Source organism: Pundamilia nyererei, unplaced genomic scaffold (genome assembly GCF_000239375.1).
Source record: "Pundamilia nyererei isolate P.nyererei 1_Seehausen unplaced genomic scaffold, PunNye1.0 scaffold00187, whole genome shotgun sequence".
In the NCBI taxonomy this organism is placed as follows: Eukaryota; Metazoa; Chordata; class Actinopteri; order Cichliformes; family Cichlidae; genus Pundamilia; species Pundamilia nyererei.
The window spans coordinates 369,172-393,261 of record NW_005187588.1 but is presented as its reverse complement, the minus strand read 5'-3'; the positions used below and the strand labels follow the sequence as shown (position 1 = coordinate 393,261).

Below are 24,090 nucleotides of genomic sequence, written 5' to 3'. Positions count from 1 at the left end.
TGCAACTTCTGGTGGGGCTTTCCAATAGAATATGCATTGCACCTTCGCTTTACTGAGTGTTGAGATTCAATGTGAAAGAATCTGAAGCCTCAGGAGACTCAAATTCATGCATGCCTGCCAGAATATACAGAGTCTGCAAGATGCATAAAGCTACCAAAAATCTGCTATTTTTGGTGCTGTACCTGAGATCCGTCTTGTCCAGACTGCACTAGAAAGGTCACAGTGTCTCCAGCTCTGCGGATGGCCTCCACTGCTTGCTCATGGCTGGCACTTCTCAGGTCCACACCACATACCTTAGCAACATCAACAAAATTGCACGTGAATACAATTTCAGATCAGATCAGTGTAGATCTGTTTTTAAAGAACACAGTGATCATCTAAAATCCAAGCTGCCTTAAAATAGCCATGCCCATTTATTTGCAATGCTGTCGGCTGTCTTTTTCAAAGAGACAGCTAGTGAAAAATTATATATCAAAATTTCTGACAGTTGACAATTTCTTTTATCTTGCAGTGTTGTACACACAGCTCAAACCTAATACAGCAGAATGGCATGTTTTCCCAGTCTTCACTTCACTTTGGTGAGTGTGTGCCCGCCGCTGCAGCTTCAGATTTCTGTTCTTGGCTGACAGGAGTGGAACCTGACATTAGTCTTCTGCTGCTGCAGCCCATCTGCCTCAACATGACATGTTGTGAATTCTGATGCTATTGTGCTTACAATGTGTGTTTTTCTTTAAGGACAGAGAATTTTTATTTAAGCTACTGTTTTTCTGTCTTTCTGTTTCCTGCAATCAGTCTGACTGCTCTTTTCTGACCTCTCACATCAACAAAGCCTTTCAGTCCACAGAAATGCTCACTGAATGCTTTTTCAGAAAAAAAATTTCACACCATTCGCGATGAACTCTAGAGACTGTCATGCATGGAAATCCCAGGAGATCAGCAGTTTCAGAAATATTCAAACCAGCCCATCTGGCACCATCAATCAAGCCGCAGTCAAAGTCAATTTGACTGTGTTTCCCCATCTGATGTGCGACGTGAACATTAACTGAAGCTCCTGACCTCCATTTGCATGATTTTATGCATTGTACTGCTGCTACATGATTACCTGATTGGATAAATGCATGAATAACCAAGTATGTTATGGCGGAGGGGGGTATAACTGCATTTTATTGTGCAGTCCTGTATTATATAATGACAGTGGAGCTGAACCTTCAATCTTTGACCAATAACAAATAACGGGCTGCTGCGAATAACATTTTATGGGCATTTAAACAACAAATTGGCCATTAGTGTGTCATATTACAATCAAATTGGCACCTTTTAATACAGCAGAGACCACAAACAATATTGAATTCCAGTACCGCATACACAGTATGTATTATATAAATGCATGCTCATGAAGTATGCACAATACATTCTCTCTCTACCACACACAAGCACCACTGGGTACCCAAACACACACACACACACGCACCTCTTTCCTGCAATTTCTGATAACTGCGCCTCCTTCTCTGCTACACACCAACACACATGTCAGTTCCAGGCATTCGCATACCTCCAGTATCCTGTCTCCAGCCCGTAGGGTCCCATTACTTGCTGCCGGGCTGTCTGGGCTGATGTTCTTGATGAAGACTCCCCTCATCATCTCGCCGCTGCTCAGTCTTCGGCCCATGCCTCTACCTCCCATTATGCTGATACCTAGGGACTGACCTGGTGCTCGCGTTAGTCGCACACTGAAACACAGAGTGTAACGCAAGAAACATTACCAAACACTGCAGAGAACACTGTTCTAACATTACTTTACATATCTTAAAAACAGCGATGCATAATTTATCCAATGTGTATTTTTGCTTTTTTCAGTCTCTGCTGCTTAGTGTTGCAGATGGAGATTCAATGATTTAGTTAAATAAAACTTATAGGGAGACACAGAATAGTTGTTTTTTTTAATGAATTTCTTTCTTCTTCTTTTTTATGCAGTGCAATTTTTGTATCAACGCGGGACGCATTCTTTAATGCAATAAATGCAAGCTGAAAATGAAATTCTGTACTGTAGTCGCTTTCTCTAAACCCAAGAAATATGAGCATGTAGACTCTGTTGTGCACCATTAGCACTGCTGTTATCATGACCTGAAGTTGCCTGAATAATCTGAATAATATCTCATGATAATTATTAGATGACAAATTCACTAACCTTTTAGGCTGGTCCCAAGACACTGTAGAAAGAAGCTCCTCCTCCTTTCCTTCTTCTGCACCATCCACCTTTATCTCCACGTCTGGCTTTGATGCCATTCCACCTGTATTAACATTGTCCCTTTTCTCTGCTGTAATGTCTCCATCTTTGCTCTTCAGAGGTAGAGATTTTGCTATCTGCCCGCTGGGGATGAACAAAAAGATTACTTTATATAACAGGTTTTAATGTATGTTTTTAAATGATTATTTTTGTGCTACAATGACTTAAAGTATCTAAATTTACAGGCACCTTTCTGAATATAAAATACAATAGGAGAAGAACAAAATGCCCAACAAAGAAAGAATCCAAATCTGTGGTATAATTGACACGTTTGGGACTATTATCCATGCAGATTTATACCTCTTAAACTACACACTGTGAATATTTATACACTCCATAATTCTTTTTTTCACATCCATGTGCCCAGTGAGGGCACATGGATGCACATGGATATGCACATGCACATGGCACATGCACATGCACATGGCACATGCACACATGGATTCACCACATAATAGCTCCATACCTTTTAAAAAGAGACATATTTTATTTACATACATTATACAACATTTTCTAATTGCAAATGTTTCTATTACATGTTGTTGTTATGTTTACTGTGACTGTATGCACACAAACACAGGCAACCAAATTACGTGACTTTTTGATAAGTGATCTATTGATATAACATGGATTTACAGAAAATGAATGAATTATTCAGTTTATTTATTCATAAAAAATGCCAACTGTTAAGTTGTTATAACTTTCAGAAGTGAGAATCAACATTTTTGTGTTGTGTTATATAAATTTAAATGTTATTTGCTTTTAGTCTGCTGGGAGAAAAACAAACTTTAAGCTTAAGATAATTCCCAATCTAACAATCACAAATTAATAATCTAATAACATCACACAAGCAGAACTGGGGCGCACACTGGTGAGCTTTTTTTAATTAATGACACACTGAGGCATCTGGCCAATTGTCACTTGTGTTTGATGGCCTTGAGAAAATAAACTGATTTAGATGAGATCATGAGGTAGTGCCTCTATGTTTGCCATATGTGTGTGTGTATGTGTATGTGTATATATATATATGCACACACACATATACTGCAAAAGTGGAAGTAAAAGGTACAAAAGCAGAGAATTTTTCATGAATATGTTTAACGGTGGAGGGCTGTAATAAGCACATGGATGTGAGTGATAGTGGTGCTATCTGCACAGCAGGAGCCTATAGCCAGTTAAGTTACAGAAGAGGGCAGAACAAATGGTTCGACCAGGGTTGAAAGAGGAGCGAGGAGAAGGGGGATAGACGCCAGGCAGGGAGGAGAGGGAAAATGAGGTGAAGAGAAAAACACCAGTGTAAGATGACTGAGAGTGCGAAAGAAATGAAAGACAGATGTAAGCACACACAGAGAAAGAAACAAAGACAACACATTGAAAGATAAGAGCGAAGAAAAGGCTGCAGAGAAAAATGGGAGTGAGGGAGGGAGGAGAAAGGCAGAGGTACGAAGACAGAGTGAAAGCAGGGACAGACAGAAGCGAAACAATTCATTTTCGCTGACAGTCAGCACTGAGATCCATAAGCGAACAGCTAAATATAACTCAGAGATTCAACAGTGAGAGAAGCTTTTGCCTTTACAACACAGAAGAATGGAGAAGAGAAAATACGTGCTGGAGGAGACTCACACTGAGCTGGCTGCATTCTGAAAACAATTGTTTCCTCATGGATACGGTTAATTAAAGTGTCAGATCATAATTCAGATCATTAGCATGACTTAAGCAGCTGGGTAACTGAATGATGTGTTACAGTAATAAAACCATAGCTGCTACAGCAATCAAAAGCCTATGGTTAAAGTGTTAAAGAATGTATAGCTATTTCTTAGTCTGAATTCCCTGCAGCAAATGTATCAACTTGTAATAAAACTGGAGCCTTGAAGTCTAATAAACCTTTAGACAGGTTTATCTTGCACTCTGGGAACTGGGAAGGGATTAGGTGACCGTAAATAATAGGCTAAGACCTCTGGCTCTTATATTACCTCGTGTCTGAGGCTGGGCTGATGGTTGGAACTGTGGTGACCGGGTCTTTATGAGGAGTTCTGAAGGATGCAGAAGATCTGATTGAAGTTGGATCGGGAGTTGTGGCTTTAAACTTGAGTGAGGAAGAAAGCTTGAGCATAGACAAAGCCGGGTGACTCGAGGATCCAGCTGGGTCCGCTGCTGGAGAAGCAGTCGCTAGAGTGGGTGAGGAAGAGGGGCTTTCTGTTGCAACTGATGCCAGAGGGGGCAAACACAGTCGAGTACGGTGTTCATCCACCTGGTGGGCTGGGACGTAGGTTATACTGGGGGTAGGGGAATGTGGGAAAAGAAGTGTGGGAACGGGGTGAAAGCATTATAAACATTATTTACTTAAGTTTTATCAACACTGTTTTCTCAGCAGAACATTTGCTTTACTTCTTCACCAAAGAATGAGCAATGGGTTCTTAAGGAATGAAAAAACAGTCCCAGTAGTGAGAAATTTCTATAAATCATAAATTAAATATCAGTTGAATAAGACAATAATTGCATTTTATCCACTGAAGTAATGGCAAGTTTTTAAAATGACTCTTATTCACTGCCATATCAAGATAAGATGAGTTTAGTAACATTTTCATTTCTATAAAGAGGATTTTTAAGCAACCTCCAGCTTAGCTAAGCATAAAGCTCATGCAGGGGGAAACAGTGTGTCCAAAATCCACACAAAAGATAACAGATAAAACAAAATGTGTCAATTAGTTAATTTATTAAAAGAGATTAAGTTATAGATTTTTTCTTTTAAGTTTATAAAGAAGCTAGATGTGGTGACTTCCAGAAGTCTTTAGTTTATTCTCCAGCGTTAATTCTTATGTGATTGCTCAGTGGTATCAAAGCAGGACACGCAAACCAGAGCCAATAAAACTGCAAAGAAATGTGCTACTCGCTGTTTCATCCTTTGCCAAACAGAAACTGACAAATCATGGCAGTCTTCATGAAATCACTCACTTCTCTCAGGATGCAAATTAACCGCTTCTGCTGTCAAGTAGCTTGGACTATTAGCCAGCTAGCTTGCCTACAAGCATGGAGACATGTCTGAGTCAATTTAGGCTAAAGAATATAGGGGAGAGAGGCTGTTCTCAGAAATTTTGCTTCCTTGTAAGGTGTCCATTTTGTCAAAAAACACTGTACATCCATCATTTTGCCTGGAGACTATCCTGGCTGTCATAGGGAAAAAGTGGGGTACCTCCTGGACAGGTCACCAGTTTATCATAGATAGAGGCTAACGTGGAAAGACGGACAAGCATTCACACTTGCAATCACCTGCAGAAGAATTGCCAATTAACCTAAACCCATGCATGGCTTTGGACAATGGGAGGCAACTGGAGACAAGAAAACTCCCCACAAACAGGTCCTAGCTAGCCAGTGAATTCAAACCCCAGACCTGCTTGCTGTGAGGCAACAGCACTAACAACAAAAACCCCCACTATTATTCAGACAGTTTTACTTGTTGACAATTTAACATTGAACTGAAGACAAATTAAGCCATATTGATGGACAAATACCACATAATAGCTAAGCAACTAAAAACATACCCTTTTTGTATGTCATACATTAATTTTTTTTTCTTTTACAAACAACCTCTAATCCACAACAAAAACTGAAGTTGTCGGTCAAACGATATTTAGAGCTCTGAAAATACAGATGTGTCCCGTTCCATCTGAAAAATGGAAAAATCTTCTCAGCGTTTTTGTTTTACATAATCCCAGATCTGCCTAAGCCATGCTGTAAAAGATGTCAAGGACATCATTCAGCCCCCTCCTCCCACTTTTATTTTTCTTCTTTTTACACGGTGTGATGCTACTAGCAGACATGCTTTTTGAATCTGCTGAAAAAGCCAATTTCTATGTTTCATTCAGGGTGGTAGATTGAACACGGTAGTCTACACTAAGCTGTTGTGACTGAGCCATGTGGACAGCCTGTCTTGTCTGAAAGGAGGCAGTTTGATGGTGACAAGCCCTCACCCGTCTATGTGTCTTATTCTGAGGCTGCCAAAGCAACTCATCTGCCTCCACTCGCTCTTAGTTTATCTGAAGTGCTGTTTAGGAGTAGGCAGTGTGAGCACACGGTATGTGTATACTGATGAGTGTTTTTGTGTGTATATGATAGAGAAAGCCAAAACGCGTGTGGGTATTCGTCCGCGTGTGTATTGTGTGCGCATCTATGAGAGGCTCTTTAAAACGTTCTTTTATTCAGAAGCACACTGTTCAAGGTGAGATGAGTGATGAATTATTCAGAGATATTTCCCATAGCAGGAAAAGGTGTTTTTGGAGGTTAGACCATTGAAAGGCTGGTATGTGTGTTAATGTTTGTATGTGTGTGCCCATAAATGCAACACAGAGCGGAAGAGAGAGAGGGAGGCAGAGAGAGAAAGAGAGACTGGGAGAAAGTGAGTGGGTGTTCTGCAGGGCAGTGGGGTGGTGGGGGTGGAGCACATCTCCAATCAGCCAAACAAGCATTGCCAATGTGGAGCCATAACTGCTGATGTTAGAACAAGTAATAATTTATCCAATTTCCCCTTAGGCAATCTTTAAAATTTCATCACCTAATCTAATCTAACATGACTGCACTGCCTCAGTCAGCTATGACTGCAGTGTCAAAAAAAACAAGGTGGTAATGGAGATCCAAAGTGAGACGAGATCATTTATAGGTGATGATGCGGTCAAAGTCATGTGACTGCAGAGATGATGATATTGATGACATGCTTGTACACATTGCAGATGCAGGCTGTTACATTTTGCATGGGTAGATCTAACATATATGCATGGTAGTCAATTACTTTTTCAGCAGTTGTTCTCAACATTCCCAAAAGACCGTTCCACATTCTCTCCAAACTAATACCTTTGGTTTTCTTGTTTCTCACAGAAAACTGTCTTTAAACTATGACAGCACGGAAAGTGCACATAAATGCAACGCAAATAATTGCATTAAGTAACTACTGTAACCCGCTGGGGTCTCTTCAGTTGGGAAAAACACTCACTTTATAGTTTTGGTAATTGCCTGAGGCCTTGAACCACAAGTTTTAAGTAAACAAACAGTTTTCTTTTTTTAGTGGTGCCTGAAAAACTTTTGAAAATCCGAAAACCTAAATTGTGCATCTGCCTTGTTTAACGAATGTATTAAACCACCTATCACAAAACAAGAAAACACAAATAATTCAGAAAGTGTTTAAAACTAATAATTATATTGTTAGTTATTTGGCAAATAACCAGCTGAACGCACATTTTTATACCAAAAGCTGAGAACACTGGACTTGTATCAATTCAAGCGTCACATGTTTTCTCTTTAGAAACGCAAGTAAATAAATGTAATGTGGCATCTTAATCAAAAATAATATAATGAATGGTGGATTAAGCTTTACAGAAACATTATGGTAATTAAAAATACTGTTAATTACGGGCAGCTATGACATAAAACTTATATTGGATGGAGCATTGTTTATATCATTAATATACTCATGGGCATTAATAGGTGTTTGTTGATCAATGGTCATGACAATTTGCATATTAATGATCAAGGAACTGACCTCACAGCCCATTGTTCAGTCAGTAGGCTGGTTTCAGTTATTGTGCAAATGTACTGTTTATAAGGTTGGGGAAACCTGCAGTCAGTCACGAGTAACGAAACGTTTCTCCCATTGAAAACGTGAAAACACTACGTCCAGATGAACAGAATGGGATTTACTTACCTGGATGATTGAGCATGTATCAAGATATATTTTAGACATTTTTGCAAACTGAAAATCAAAAAGTGAAAAATATTAAAGCATTCTGATCTTTAATTTAGAACTATGAATATTCCCTTTGGCAGCAACTACAGCCTCAAGTGTTTTTGGGTAAGTCTTTAGTCAGCTAGTTTGCTACACAGCTTGATCTGGGCAGTTATCCCAATCTTCCTGACAGGGTTCTCAAGCTCTTTCAGTCCTCTTCAATTTTCTACACAAATGCATATGTGGGCTGAGCCAGAACTTTGGTTTGATGATTCCACGACTGCCCTGTACTTGACCTGAAGCCATGCTAATGCTGCCTCGGCTGTATGCCTCCATTCATTGTTGTGCAGAAAGGTAAGTCGTTGCACCAAACTAAGATCACTTACACTTAGAACCTCTCTGTTGTGTATGCATACACTACATACTCAATAACTGAGAATGATAAAACCATAAAACATATTTTAGACATTTTTGCAAATGGAAGATCAACAACTAAAATCTCGCACAAACATTTTCTGATCTTTAATTTAGAAATATGAAGGAATCCCTCTGGCAGCAGTTTGTAGCCTCAAGTATTTCAGATTTTAGAGTAAGTCTAAGTTGTACGCTGGATTGCTACACAGCTGGGTCTGGGCAGTTATCCCATTTTTTCTGGCAGATTTCTCAAGCAACTTCAGTCATCTTGAACTTTCTCCACAGATATTGAAGTGGTTTTAGGCTAAACTTCAAGACTGTCCTTGACCTGACCTGAAACCACACTAGCGCTATCATGGCTGTCTGTTTCAGATCATTGTTGAGCAGAAAGAGGAATCACTGCCCTAAACTCAAGTCACTTACATTTGGAACATCTCTGTATTTAGCTGAGAAGCACACACAGCGTGTTGCCTTGTCACTGGTTTTAGATAAGTAATAAGCAGTGTCTAGTGCTCAACAGAGATGGTGCTTAGAAATGTGCAGGAGAATCATCCCAGAGAATCTTGTTCTTTAGTCCTCTAAATACCCCTTGTGGGAGGTTGTATGCGTTTTAATCAAGAGTGGCTTCAATCTTGCTGATGTATCATAAAAGCCTGTTCTCCACAAAGGACTTCTGAAGCTTTGTTTGAGTGACTTTGGGATTCCTTTTATCTGTATGACACTGACACAACTTTGGATGAAGCAAAAATAATCTGCTGTACCTGACCACAATTTGGATGTGATAGTAAAGATTTTGTAAATGCAGAAAAATTCAAATGTAATTTAAAAAATGTACAGTTCTAAAAAAATCCCTGTACATCCCAGAAAGATGATTCTGTTCATCTGGACGTATCAACTTTTTGATATTTCTTTACCTGGATGATTGAGCAAGCATCAAGACTTTTTTTGTGCCTTTTACACTGTGCAAAAATATTAAAACATCAAAATAAGCAATTCAAAAAATACAGTTATTGTAATTTGGAGTAAAATGAAGTAAAAAGTAATCTCAAAAAGCTGTACTGAATGTAATGTAAAAAAAAATAAGACAGCTAAATCAAGTAAAGCTAGCTGCCATGGGTAGCTTTAGGCTTTAAAATAAAGTGTAAAAAAGTGTGAAAAACTAAACATGTAGTTATTGATTTTTTTTCCTGTTTTTTTTATTATTTATAGACGTTATAAAACAACGATGTAGCTTCCAAACCTGACAAATGAAGCCTGTGTGAAAGTGTGTTAAACCTGCTACCTGAAGTCTACAAGATGACATCAGCTGTAGTTGCAATACACTTTCAGTCTTATTAAAGTCTGCAGGAAAAGTGTAGAAGCTTATTTCTGTTAGTGAAAGAAATAAGCAGAACAGCAATGTCTGTATTTCTTAGGTTTTGTGTATACTTTAGGTGAGTGGTTTTTAGGGGTAAAAAAAGAGTAGCACTGTACACTCAGGTGTTTTTACTTCTCATGGATGACCTGCACTGGGGACTGTGTGGGCATGTGTACTAGAGCATGTGCTTGACTATCGTAAAGATCTGACAGTTTTGCTACATTAAGGTTGAGAAGCTACATCTTCCTCAATTTCAGAGGTTCTTTTGCGGTGACTTAGCCCAGTTTTAACTTGAATAGAGGTCTAATTAGCCATATTGAATATATTTTTGTGAGTGCTCTTTAAAATGAGATGATTTGGCATTTCACAAGAACAATGGCTCTTTGTTTTTATGAAAATGTCCCAGTAGGTCACTGTACCACAAAATACCTAACACCCCACCTGGAGCAAGAAACTGAGACAGCTTGATACAAGTAGTTCATTTTTTCATTTGCACCTGGGATATTTCTGCTGTAAGATCAAGTCTTCTCTTTTTTTTGTCAAGAGACCTTCAGAAATGTCATTAGTTTCTTAATATACTTACTCTACTCGAGCCACAATCGTCAAAATAATTTTGCAAGCACAATTACTAAGTATAAGACATCCAAAGGTTCAAGCAGCACTTGAAACACTGTAAAGGATGTAAACAGTACTGCACAGCCAGTCAAACAGTGTGTTTGTTTAGGGATTAAGGATTATTGAGAAAAAAGGGGCTCTGTTATGTACAGTAAAAAAAAAAGCCCTAGAGAGCTTTAGCACTTTTGTTGAGCTTGACCATGTTTTCTGGGGGGCTGCGGGGATGTGACTGTCTCCTTACCTCATTTCTGGACCTATGACGGAGTGCCTGCGGAGCATGGCCCTGGCCTTGGCGCTGGTCAGGTTGGAGGTAGATTCTCCATTTATGGCCAAGATGGCGTCCCCCACCCCGAGCCTGCCATCCTGGCTAACAGCCCCCCCCTGGACCACACTGCGCACCAGCATGCCTGAACCGTCCTTGATAGCACTCACTGTCATCCCTGCCAACACGCACATTAACACACACACACACACAAGCACACAAAAGCACAGGTGAACGGAGGGCTGGCTAAGGCTGCTTTGAATGCATGCCAAACAGAGAGACAGTCGCCCAAACAAACACCTGACAGTGGTATAATCAGCATAATCAAGACAGACACTAGGCAGATTAGCACACAAACATGGCTACAAATGCTTGACATTTACACAGCATCATCCCTCACAGTCACACCCACAAAAGGTGCACAAAGAGCGTCATGCGCACTCACATCCACAGAGGGCAGAGGGCACAGGTGACTGACGAGTAACACATGCCTGTCACATAAACACCCGACTTTGGCATTATCAGTTTGGACACTAGGAGGATTACACAAACACTTCATTAATGCAAACAGACAGAAGCAGGTAAATCAGGCGTCCACACGCACGCACGCCCATGCACGCACATACACAAACCACAGAAAGGGAAGCCAGCCAGCCTGCAACGAATTAGGCAGTCTGGTCTATAGCTGCTGGCGTACTACGTTGCTATCTAACTACAATCCACAACACTATGGTCGTACATAATTTGAAATTCGTCAAAGAAATGACTTTGTGCTTATTTTTCATCATATAAATAGTTTATTGTCTTTTTCTTATTACATTCAAATTACAATACAATCATAGTGCATGGAATACAGTCAACAGAAGACATAGCTACCGATTTTGACAGGACAAACAGAAGACACATGTTTTAAAGACATTCAAAGAAATTATGGTGAATGTTTTAAATGTGCTCAATACTATGACACTCTAACCAGACAGATTTAAACATTACAAACTCTGCCAAAACAATGCTTAAAATACGTTATGGTAAAATCCAAATGAAATATTCTACATGGAAATCTAAACCTCATCAAAAAGTAAGTCAAACAAATTCACACCAACTGGTTCACGCCAGGAATAAGCAACCACTAAATTGGCTGTTTATCGTCATGTTTTAGATGAGCAAGGCAAGAAAAAAAACCCTTTTCACACCATCAAACCTTTTTCTTTGACAACCTGCTCTAAAGAATATCCAAATTCTAGCCCAAAGCAGCCATATACGGTATGTGCATGTCTCACTTGGGTAAAAAGTCATAGTCATGGATCGCATTGCACATGGCACCTATTGGAAAAGTTGGTAAAGTAGCACAAAAAATGTTGCACTACATTACCATTGCTCATAAAAATAAGTCCATATTCAAGCCTTATGGATAAACACTGTAACCCTGTCTATGCTGAGGCTTTTGCCTCAGATCAAACATATGTAAATTCACAAAACCAGAAACAAACTAAATATGCAAACCCTCCATACTTGGATATCCAGAAGACAGAACTTCAATAAATATCTCAGTAAGAGGATCTACAATATTTTTAAACAGGTAAAAACCAAAGAATACAGTGGTGCAACACACAGACACAGACTGTAGGTTATGACCTTGATATTCTCTACCTGTGAACATTTGCATAATTTCAAACTTTCACACACACACACACACTCACACACATAGTGTGGTGCCTTATTAGCACGTTTGGAGAATACAAATGACTTTGTTTCCTTATACTTTGCATAGAGCAGAACTGCTTTGCACTCTTTGTTCGCCTCCTGTGTTTGAGGAGCCAAACATCAGACTTTCTCTTGGAGCAGTTAAGACAATGCAGTCTCAAAACTGGAGTATAAAAAATATAATCACATATTAGGATCAACATTCAAATTAATATGTCATTTATTAAATCAATGTTACGTTTTCATTCTCTTTTACGCCACTTCATTGCTTCGTACCTCAAACACACACACACACACATGCGGTACACACACGGATCATATTTTTCTCAGGAATGAGGAACACATTGCTTCATCATTCCTCTTCAGGGCAGTCGTCATCACCGCCTCCTATTAGTGTCATTATCGCCATGCCTGCGATGTACACACACCAAGACAGCACCACCATGAGAAAGACGGAGAACATACCAAGGCTACGATTGCCCCGCACAACAGTGATTGTCCTCTCAAAGCTGGTGCGGGGGGGCAGAGGTGGCGGCTGCTGCATGTCGTCATCGTCCATGTTGGTGAAGCGATGATGCAGCTGGTGTTCCAGAGAGAAAGAGAGAGAGAGAGAGAGAGAGTGACAAGGGGGCATGGGTGAGTGAGAGCATAAAAGTGTGTTTTCATGCTAGTGAACAACATTGCAGCACAGCTCCACGCTAACAACGACAGTGTTAACAGATTTACATTCACCAACTTTTCAGTGTTCAAGTTTGGCACACTAGCAGTCTAACATCTTTTAAAACAACTAAACACAAAGTGAAGTGGAGGCTGATCGAAAGGTCAATAATTTTGCAGGCGTTTGGTGAATGTTTTGTCCTAGACACCAAATTGTTTGGGTGATTCATCCAGTAAATGGGTGAAAACTGACCTGCTGGTGGTGTTAATGACATAGTCACACAATCATCAAATCATCTGAATCTGTCATGATTGTTGGTGTCAGACAGGTATTTAGGAAACTGCTACTACTGGGTTTTTCCCACATAGCATCTCTGGGGTTTATAGATAATGGTCAGACAATGAGAAAAAAAAATATATATATACATATAATTGTTATTATTTTAAAGATTGTTACATCCTCCCTAAAAAAGTCCAGGGAGGTATCCAGTCAGGTCAGCTGTTTGCATTGATCAGGGCTATTGCCCTGTTGTAAAAGCTGTCCTTGAGTCTATTTGTTCGGGACCTCAGCAGCCTGAACCTCCTGCCAGACGGCAGCAGCTTAAACACCCGGTGTCCTGGGTGTGTGCAGTCCCGTAGGATGCTGCGTGCCCTCTTGAGACAGCGAGTGCTGTACAGGTCCTTCAGGGAGGGAGGAGGATGTTCAATGATTTTTTGGGCCATATTGATGACCCTCTGGAGTGCCTTTCTGTGTGCTGTGGTGCAGCTGGAGAACCACACACCGATGCAATATGTCAGCACACTTTCAATGGAGCAGCGGTAGAAGACGGTCAGCAGCTCCTTCTTCAGGTCCATTTTTCTGAGGATTCTCAGAAAATGGAGACGCTGTTGGGCCTTCTTTAAGACTGCAGAGGTGTTAGAGCTCCATTGGAGGTCTGTGTCTATGTGCACACCCAGAAACTTGAAACTGGAGACCCTTTCCACGCACTCCCCGTTGATGCTGACAGGCTGCAGCTCGGACTTCCTCCTTCTGAAGTCAACTACCAGTTCTTTTGTCTTGGTGGTATTGAGGTCCAGGTTGTTATCTACACACCAATCTGACAGCCTCTGAACTTCAGCTCTGTACGCCGTCTTATCTCCCCCTGAGATGAGCCCCACCACGGTGGTATCATCTGCAAACTTGATGACTGTGTTGTCTGGGTGGGAACTAACACAGTCATGTGTGTACAGAGTGTACAGTAGGGGACTCAGTACACAGCCTTGTGGAGAGCCAGTGTTGAGGCTGAGGGCTGAGGAAAGATAGGCCCCACTCTAACTCTCTGTACACGGTCTGAGAGGAAGTCTCTGATCCAGCGGCAGGTGGTAGAAGGAAGTCCAATTTCCAGCAGTTTAACGATTAGTCTGTCCAGGAGTATCGTATTGAAAGCAGAGCTAAAGTCAACAAAGAGCAGCCTGGCGTAACGGCCCTGCACTTCCAGGTGAGAGATGGTGGTGTGGAGCGTTGTAGCAATGGCATCTCCAGTTGATCTGTTAGCTCTGTATGCGAACTGGAGCGGGTCGAGTGTGGGTGGCAAGCAGGACATGATGTGACGTCGGACCAGTTTCTCGAAGCACTTCATTATAACAGGTGTTAGAGCAACTGGTTGGTAGTCGTTGAGGCTGCTAATGTTAGTACGCTTTGGCAGTAGGACAATTGTGGCTGACTTTAGGCACGGCGGGATGCAGGACTGGGACAGTGAAGTGTTGAAGATCTTAGGGAAGACCCCAGCCAGCAGCATCTTTATGCAGCATCTTTAATGGGACTCAGTTCAGTAAAGACACATAATATCACTAAGAACCGATGTCAACCTGACAGTGGTGTCTGAGAAGAAATGAAATGGACCCTTCACAGCCAAAACCATCAAGACTTCAACAAGAAATTGTGTTGCAAAGATAACCTGGCACTGAAATGTGAAATTATCATTACCACTACCAGCATTCTTGTATGACACAGTAATTATTTCAAAGAGCTATTACTGTAACTCTCTGTGGTTGAGGCCTTTGGAGTTACTCTTAAATGTAAAACACGCAGAAAGTTCGAGTTTTAATGTCCCCTTGGGCACTTCACAAAGAAAAACGGCAACAAAGACATCTTCTTTGAATCTTTACATAAAGTAAAAGCAGCACTGAAGTTCTGAGGCTACCTTTTGCAACAAGCCCATCTTTGATGAAAACACTGACACTTGCTCCAAGTCTCTTGTGTGTATGCGTGAGCCTGAGACAAAACTCTATGTCCTTGTGTTCGACCATGTGCCAAAGCTGTGCAAGCAGTAAGCACTTTTCATTGAGAGGCAATTGTTGGTAATTAAGCAAAGTAGAGTACAAAAGGCCAGCTCAATAGGACTGAGCTGCGGCCACAATGCAGGAACAACTCTGTGACACCGAGTACTTTTCTCTAGCCCCAACCCAGTAATACTGATACAGCCAGGTCTAATCTCGCCACTATAGAATGTGAATGAAGCGAACACACACTGACATGGTAATCTCCTTCAGAGCAACTAAAATGGCTACCTACAGAATCTCAGGTTTGCATGGTAATGAGCAATGTTTCCTCTGTGACAGATTACAGATCCAGACCACCGCAGTTTCACTGTATGTGTCACTGCAAATATGCAAATACTATGCAAATACTGCAAGTATGCAAATACTTATTGACAAGCATCCTGAAAGGATTTTGCTTATGATTATACAAAATATTATTAAGATGAAGGACCAAATAACACATTTTAAACTTTATTTAAAATTGTATTTAATCCAGACACATAATAACCAGACAACCTCTTCTGCTTTCTGCTGACAAATAAATAAATGTGCAAATATCCCAAATATAGACAAACTCTACCTCTCTATTATTTTTCTACCCCATAAAGTGTGCAAAAAGCATTTATCAAGTACTGTCCAATGGCAGAAATATCATTTTATGACTGGTGCTAATTTTGTCTAGCTGAACATACCGTGTAACACAGCTGACTGGTGCTGTTGTCCTCTGAGTTTGAAGCGGTGGCGTTGACGTTAGCCTCGGCTGCTTCAGCTACCAGGCTGACCTGAGTGTGGCTGTCATTGTCGTCGCAGGAAGCCCGTGTGCTCCTCTCTGAGATGGGAGTTAAGCCACCGCACAGTTCCAGCTGAGAATACAATATTCAAAAGTTGAAATTTAGGACTTTGAAAAAATAAAGGCAAAAGTAGCTGTGTTGCTTTAAAAGTAAATTTGCATCGAAGCAAACAGGCTAAAGGGGGTGACTATAAATTAGACACCCTGTACTCCTCTCCCCTTCTGTCCATCTGTAGAGTGGTCGAGCATTGTGTTTATCGCTCAGCAGCATTAAAAATTCAGAAGGCCTGTAACTAGATTCTCTCTTCCTTGTTACTAAGCCACAGTCCACAACAAAAAGGAGAAGACATAAAGTGCTTATTAAGAGAAAACACACATGCAAGTAATGATCTTGCATATCTCTGTAAATTATAATACATTTTATCATACATTGCCAAACTGATAAAGATTTAATGAAGTCATAACAGTAAAATAAAATATCTTTTGAACTGAAAGTATGTTTTGAATGTGCAATGTGTGATAATGAATACGACTCAGAATACAAGCACCTAACCATGCAGCAGCCTCGCAAACATTTGAGAACGTAAAGAGCTCAATGAATTTGAGCGTGGAACTTTAATGAGATGCCACCATTGCAACAAGTCAGTTTGTGAATTTTGTGCTATCCTAGCTAACACTATATACAGTTACAGAGTTGCTTTGCCAGGTACTGAGACTCATATTGTGTAAAAGTCACCAAGGTTCAGCTGATTTAGAAATGTCAGACTTCCAAACCACCTTGTTCATTAACATCAGCACAAAAACTACGTGCTGGAAGCTTCATGGCATGGGTTTCCATGGTCAAGTGGCTCCTGTAGGTGTGATGCTTCTGTGTTTAATCTATGTAAGTACATCACAACCACAAACCTCCTAAAATCCTCTCTAAAAATGTAAATACACCATGCGTGGATGCAGCATGCAACGATTATGATTGGTACCTTCACTTAACGTATAATGGAACATCATACACAAACATACAGCCACCTGTGTAGGCTACACTAAAGACTCTGAATATAAATTAGCCATAATGTGTAGGTGGCCCAATACTTTTGTGTATATGCCATGTAAGATGTACCATACCATTTATTATGGAAGGCAACATCTTACATGGCACACTGTCTGGTAAACTTTCATATACTTGGACCATTATGATAAATAATGTATAATAAAGTACTGTTGGTATTTGCAGGATTAGCTGTAGGTGACGATCTAATAAGCCGTTTATTCATACACAGTTTGCTTTTGACTTTATCACAGCATACAAGTTAGCTCCAATGCAATATTACTAAACATTTTTAGCAATCAAAATTTTAAAATCTTCCAATATTGCTTCCAATATTACTACTTTGAGAGGCCCAACAGTAAAACCTTCGTTAGGCGTTTTACTTATTTTGCATATTTTTATTATGTTTGGTATATCGTCCTGGGCACAAACACAACTTGTGCGCAAATATGTGGCAATCCTGAGAACAGACTATTTCTTTCCATGCAGTGTCATGTTGAACTGGACATTATAACCCAGGATTAAACTCAAAAAGCTTTAGTTTTGGCAGGTAGTATTTAACCTTGATCCTGCTTTTAGCTTTATGTTTAAATCATATATATAATCAGCTTGCTCAAAATAATCACACTTTTCTTTCACTAAGTTTGCAGTTTGTAGTCTTTTCAGTTGGTTTGCTTTTAAATGTACTTAAGATTAAATAGCCTATATTTCATTAATCATTTACTGTTTTACAGGGCAAAGGGGTGTACTTGAATTTTTATGTATACTGTACAGTAATAAAAATCATAAATCCTCATGATTTATCTGCACATACCGGCAGAGGTTTGGCAACACCAATGTGGACAGGGCCATAGCCTGTGGACTTTAGGACATGCACAGCATAATCCAGGCTGGAGCCTTCTAGGTCACTTTCATTGACAAACATGAGCCGGTCCCCAGGAAGGAGGCGACCGTCCCGATCGGCTACACCTCCAGGCACCAAAGACCGGATTACCAGAACTGTTTTAGAAGCATCTTCTGGATCCTAGAGTTAAACCGAAAGAAGAAAGATTTGCTCAAATATGCATAGAAAATTAAAGTTAAACTAGAAAAATGAGAAGATGAGGCGTAAATGCAGGTAAACAAAGTGGCGAGGGCTTAATTAACACATGAAAAGCAAAAGCATTGGTTAGCTTCACAGAAGGGAAACCAGCTACAGTTGCTTTTTCTTTATAGCTTGAAAGCTTTTGAAAGGATTGATTTTTTGTTGTGTAAAAAGGTTTCATTATCTGACATTTAAGTAGAAACCGTCAGGGCACTTCAACGTGTTGGTGATTTAGAGCACAAAAACACAAAATACAAAAATCTTCCCTACAGAATACAGAAGTCAACTCCTCCATTTTCTTAGTATTCACTGAGAAACTCGAACACTGATATTCTTAGACTGCAGCCTATTACAGCCAGTTCTATTTGTAGAAAGGCTCAGAGGCATGTCTCTGACCTGATAGTCCAGGATACTGAAGCCCAGGCCCGACTCTCCTTTCTCCAGCTCGACCACCTGAGCCTCTCTCTCCCACATGGCCAAAGGAGGTGACATGGGGGGCACGCCACGCTTGGTGATGTCCTCAGCTGTAGGACAGGGAATGACACAACCCTGGTCCAACTGGAACAAACGGAAAGAAGAGAGACAGCAGAAAATGTAGAATGATTTACAGCTGTAGAGCACATCAGTTTCTTTTTCCATGCTGATCTACTGTTATTCATGCTGTTTTCAAGTTAAAGGATTTCAATATTAAATCTACTCCTCTCAGTTTACCGCCTCTTCAGGCTGTCCCTACCTTATCATTGAACCCAGCCAGCAGCTCTTTCAGGCTGAGACAGACATCATCATCGTCTTCCTCATCACTGTTGGGAACTGAAGGGGGTATAATGCGAGCGCACACAAGGTATACGTGCACTGGCAGCTCCTTCAAAATACTGACCACCTCCTTGTGCGTCTCTCCGATAAGAGGGATTCCATTCACCTGCCAGCAAGATACATAAAAATTACAAATTTTTTCAAAAATACATGTTCTCGAAGTCAGGGATTGGTTGAGTCGTGTTTGTAGCTTTTTAAAAAATGTGCTCTTTACTATGCTGTGTACCCAAGGTTAAAGATGCTGTGTGTGAAAATGTTTTCCCATAAAGAGCTGGCTGCAAATCATCTGACGTTTGTGTTTATCCCTAACTGCGTTTCTCTGTGCATGTGTGTGAGCATACTTGGCTGAAATTTCTGTTTTGTGAATCAAGGAGAAATTGCTGGCTGCAGTACATCGAGTCACAGCAGAAACAATTAAAGCTGGAAGCAATAACCCAACCGGGTGAAGCTCATTTAAAAACAGAGATGAACAATGGCTTTTGCATCACTTAAGCCATGGGAAGGAGATCAAAGGGTCGAGCTGCGTCACAGATGTCGGTTTGTCCCCACAAAGATATGAAAGACAATCTGGAGTGTGTCTATAAAGCAGCGTAAAGCAGCTATAATTCATCCAAGAGTTCATCCGACTCCTCATCATAATGAGTGATACATGTGAGGGGACCTGTCCCCTGAGAAGTGGATATGCCGTGTTTGGGTTTACATTTTCGTTTTAATTCCTAGATTCATTCCTTTTTTCTTTTTTTAACGCGTTTGCCTTTCCCCCCAATTTGTTCCAGATTGCAGGTTTCCCCAAGTCGAAGTCTGAGTTAATTAACCCTGAGATGGGAAACTCAAAAGTTTCAGGCAGCTGATCAATCAACTCTGACTATGTTGATCCAGATTTATGTGGGTGTGTGAGTAATGAAAGACAAAAACAAAAAACCCTCATCAGTGAAGGTCTTATGGCATGTTTTACCATGGCAACATGTAGTAAATTTAGACTGTGAAATTTATCTTAAGGAGAAAGGAGTTAATAAGTTATATTTATTAGATGCCAGTGTAGGCCCGTCGTTTAAACATTTCTTCACTAGGGATGGGTATCGTTTAGGTTTTATCTGATACCGGTGCCAAATCGGTACTTTTGAAACGGTGCCGGTGCTCAAACGGTGCTCAAACCGGTGCTTAAAGAATGGAGAACACAAAATTGGTCCAAAAACCTCTCATGTTCAGCTGTTTTTTTTGTAAAAAGATAACAATGTTAGCCTTTTCTGCAGCTATGGGGCATATATGGTATCACTCTTGGCTGGAAGCAGTGCTTAAACAATGGAAAAAACACAAACTTTGTCCTAAACCTCTCATGTTTAACTGTTTTCCACTTTTTCTTTGGTCATTTTAGCCTTTTTGTCCAGGGTGAAGGGAGTATCTGCCATCAAACAAGAGGACAGCCGCATGTAGCTATGATGATGTTTGCTAGTTCACCTTACATGCATTAATGTAATAACGTGGTTAGCCTACTCAACGTAAATTAGCTACTCACGCAGAGAAGAACGGCTGCTGCCACCATCATCCGTCATCATTTCTGCTACACTGGCAGGGCTAGGGGCCAGGACTCTCCTCTTCGTGTTTTTGGGGGATGTTGCATAACAGGCAACCCACCCGCAGTAGATGTGCTCGGTGTGAGGTCTCGCAGCAAGCTATCAAATACGGCGCATTTCTGGGCTTTTAAAAAAAAAACGCTATGCGTCGCCAGGTGTTTCATCGGATTTGAGGTGTTACCTCCTTTGACAGTATCAGCTTAAAGCACTTGTTGCAGGCTGCTGAGTTTGCATATTTTGCTGTGAAGTACAGCCAGACTTTTGACCGCTTCGCCTTGGGCATTTTTAATCTGTAGCTCTGCTCTAACAGAACGTACGTACCTGGCCCCGCCTACTATCCTGGGAAACGTAAAATGATTGGCTAGAAGTGTATCACAGCTCAGAAAAAAAAAGCACCGAAATAAAGCACCGAAATGTGCGCTGCTTTTCGGTCTGGTTACTACCGTTTATGTCAGAACGCACCGGACACCGGTACCCATCCCTATTCTTCACTTTTCTTAACGGATGGCATTGCTGAAATCCTTCTTGACTACTGTAGCTTACATTTAATACATGCTTTTTTCAATTGATGTATTTTGCAGTAACCTGATGAGGATAAAATGCAAGTGGCAGCAGCTGACAGTGAAAAACACCGTGGCACTGATACTAGTGTTGGCCTAGTGCCGGGCTGCACACATTGGACAGGAGCCTGCCAGTCCAACCCAGCAATAAGGGGATTTACGTGGTTGCTGAAGTATTTGTTTTAGATTTGAAAAGCAGTATAATGTGAGCAGGTGGCCTTCAAAATGCCTTTTGATTTGGTTTATGTATGCTACAAGCAGAAACTCGAATGATACAGTTTAAGGTTGGATGCAGATACTAGTTACAGTTAATGTTCAAGGTGCTTGTTACTGCCTGAGGCTGAGACATGTTTCTCACACACACATACACACACACACACAAACACACACACACACACACACACACTTTAGTTGTCCTTTTGTTTAGAGACATTAGAGAAAAAGATGTGGTTTTGGGCAGAGAGTTGATTGTGTTTACTTTCTATTTTCTTTTGCTGATCTGGAAACACCTACAGGCCATGTTGTCCCTGTAGTTTGTTTCCAAGTCATTTTTTGATTCTTATATCTTGTGGTTGAGCAATAAATATCCTTAGTGAAACTGACAACATCTGGTTCTGTGTCGCTTCTCTCCAATCTAGCTGAGCCATAGCGACCATATAAGAAGGTGGTGGTATTCCTAATTCAGAAAACACTTTTAAAAGTAATGCAATTCACTACACCCGTACTACACACAGTGACCTTATAAAACAGCTGGTGAGTGTATGTTATCATTACCACTTTATTAATCTTTAAAAGGGAAGTCAAACTCTAAAGATTAAGAATTTCTTTTGTTAGTGCTTGGGCCCAAACGAGCAACACTAACCTAGCATGTGTTTGCATGGCAGGAGAAAATCTGTGCAAACAAGTGGAAAACATTCAAACTCCACAAAAAATGACATATACCTCTCACTCCAGGTATAAAGTCCAATAGTGCATGTGCACAACTAAAGCTAAAAACACTACGTTTACTGTGCTCTCTGTTCTGACTGGTGATTGGCTGGTCAGCCTCATGTATGTTTAATCACAAGCCCATCCATTTTATGTGCACTATGTCAACAGTAGCACATGTAAATGAGCGTGCACACTCACAGATGCACTCCAACATGTCATTAATGTAGCAGCTCTTCACAAAAAAATTTGCCAGCTTTGTGTCTTTGCAAAGTGGCAAACGACCTAATCAGACACTTGAATCACCTTCACCCAGCCGAACGTGGACATTTTAAAGAAATAACTGGCTAAAGCTATGCAGAGCTTAGAGACAATCACAAGCCAGAAGAAAAGCCAGAAAAAACATGGTTACAGGTTTGCAAAATTAAACCATTGGAGAAGGGCCTAAAGCCTGCATTCTATATGAGGGTCACTAAGTGGTGATAGATATGGTTTCAAAATACTTCCTGACCAACAGAAGTCAGTGGGAAAATGGTTGTCAAGATCAATCATTTGGTCATACTATATTTAAAAATGGAAGATTATCTGTGGTATGAAACCATATGATATGAAAACATATCAATGATGGAACCTTATATAATAAGTAATCCAGAAATAACTCACAGCCGTGACAAATCAATCAGCTCCACACAGATCGTACTATAACCTGGTTTGCATAATCTCATATTGTTATCAAATGAGAAAATGATGAGTTCCACATACGGAGGCTGAAAGGGCCTGAAGTATCAGAGTTACCTCTAATATCTGGTCTCCTATGGAGATCTTGCCACTTTGGCCGACGGGCCCCTCGGGTAAGATGGAACACAGATAGTGATGCCCTGCCCGAGCCTCCAGACTGATGCCCAGACCGCTTGTCTCACTGAATCGCTCCAGCTGGCAAACCTGGTGGAGATTGTGGAAAATAAATGGCAAGTAAACAAAAAACAAAGAAAGCTACGTTTAAAGCTAAGTCTGACGGAGAAGACGTTTGAGCATTGTTACGTCAAAAAACTGTAATTTTTCAATGGTTGTTTTTCTGTGTACTGATACACAAATATTCACAAATGTAAAAACACATGTTTATATATTAAATTTAGTCAGGTGACAGTTAGTCAGCATTACAGTGACACTTACAACCACTTCATATCGCGGTCCCACTGCTTGCTGCCACCTCTTTCTCAGGTTTTCCTCCTCAGCTGGAGTCAGTTTCACATCTGTAAAATGTGCACACACAGAAAATCTGCCTCACCCCACATATGTAGAGATATATGAACCCAGGCACATACACACCAATTCAAATCACCTCAAGCCCCCAGATGACCCAATCAATAAATAATGGGATCCTATATGAAAGAATCCACTTGGCTGTATTATAGAGAGATGACAGCATCCTTCTACTTGTGGCAAGGCAGGATGTCAACATACACCCACAGCGCAGGCACATAGGATGTGCATATTCACATCCACCATCTTGTGATTTCTTGGCAAACCAATGTTTTCTCATTCATCTAATAAAGCCTCACAGCAATCAGGGCTTATTTAACTGTGCTCTCTAATCAAGCCCAAAAATTCTTGTCTAAATAAAGCCATATATGCAGGCGGGGTGAGAGACAAATCATCTGGAATTAGCTGAATGAGTTGGATAAACACATGATTGCACAATACTATAAATAGACTCCCATCAAAGAGCACGCTTCACTGGCACATTGCTGTTCCCTGAGTCCAATCAGCATATCACACCAAGTCCCATGATCTAGTTCCAGACTGCAGTGCAGTATGGGAAGCGGAGCTTACCGTTTTTGGAATCGTGTCTGGGTCGTCTGCTGGCGTATGCTGCTCTCCTGGAGATTTCACGCAGAGAGCAAATGCCTGGGAGACGTTTGAGCACACGTGCAGGCATCCAAACAGACATAACACACAAACACACAAAAGAAAAGGTCTGTTTTTC

At 40.7% G+C, this 24,090-nt stretch overlaps 1 protein-coding gene across 4 annotated transcripts in view; it reads right to left on the bottom strand.

Moving 5' to 3' along the window:
- LOC102203587 (multiple PDZ domain protein) overlaps nucleotides 1-24,090 on the bottom strand; it is a 47,927-nt gene that overhangs the window by 17,268 nt on the left and 6,569 nt on the right. For all 4 annotated transcript variants that reach the window (XM_005747020.1, XM_005747021.1, XM_005747022.1 and 1 more), the window contains exons 12-24: nucleotides 23,937-24,011; nucleotides 23,277-23,356; nucleotides 22,899-23,045; nucleotides 18,963-19,148; nucleotides 18,626-18,787; nucleotides 17,960-18,169; nucleotides 16,006-16,176; nucleotides 12,821-12,935; nucleotides 10,631-10,829; nucleotides 4,261-4,563; nucleotides 2,189-2,371; nucleotides 1,553-1,730; nucleotides 183-293 (exon numbers count right to left, since the gene is read on the bottom strand). In XM_005747020.1, coding sequence (XP_005747077.1) covers nucleotides 183-293; nucleotides 1,553-1,730; nucleotides 2,189-2,371; nucleotides 4,261-4,563; nucleotides 10,631-10,829; nucleotides 12,821-12,935; nucleotides 16,006-16,176; nucleotides 17,960-18,169; nucleotides 18,626-18,787; nucleotides 18,963-19,148; nucleotides 22,899-23,045; nucleotides 23,277-23,356; nucleotides 23,937-24,011 — 2,120 coding nt within the window. The remainder of the gene's footprint in view (nucleotides 1-182; nucleotides 294-1,552; nucleotides 1,731-2,188; nucleotides 2,372-4,260; nucleotides 4,564-10,630; nucleotides 10,830-12,820; nucleotides 12,936-16,005; nucleotides 16,177-17,959; nucleotides 18,170-18,625; nucleotides 18,788-18,962; nucleotides 19,149-22,898; nucleotides 23,046-23,276; nucleotides 23,357-23,936; nucleotides 24,012-24,090) is intronic.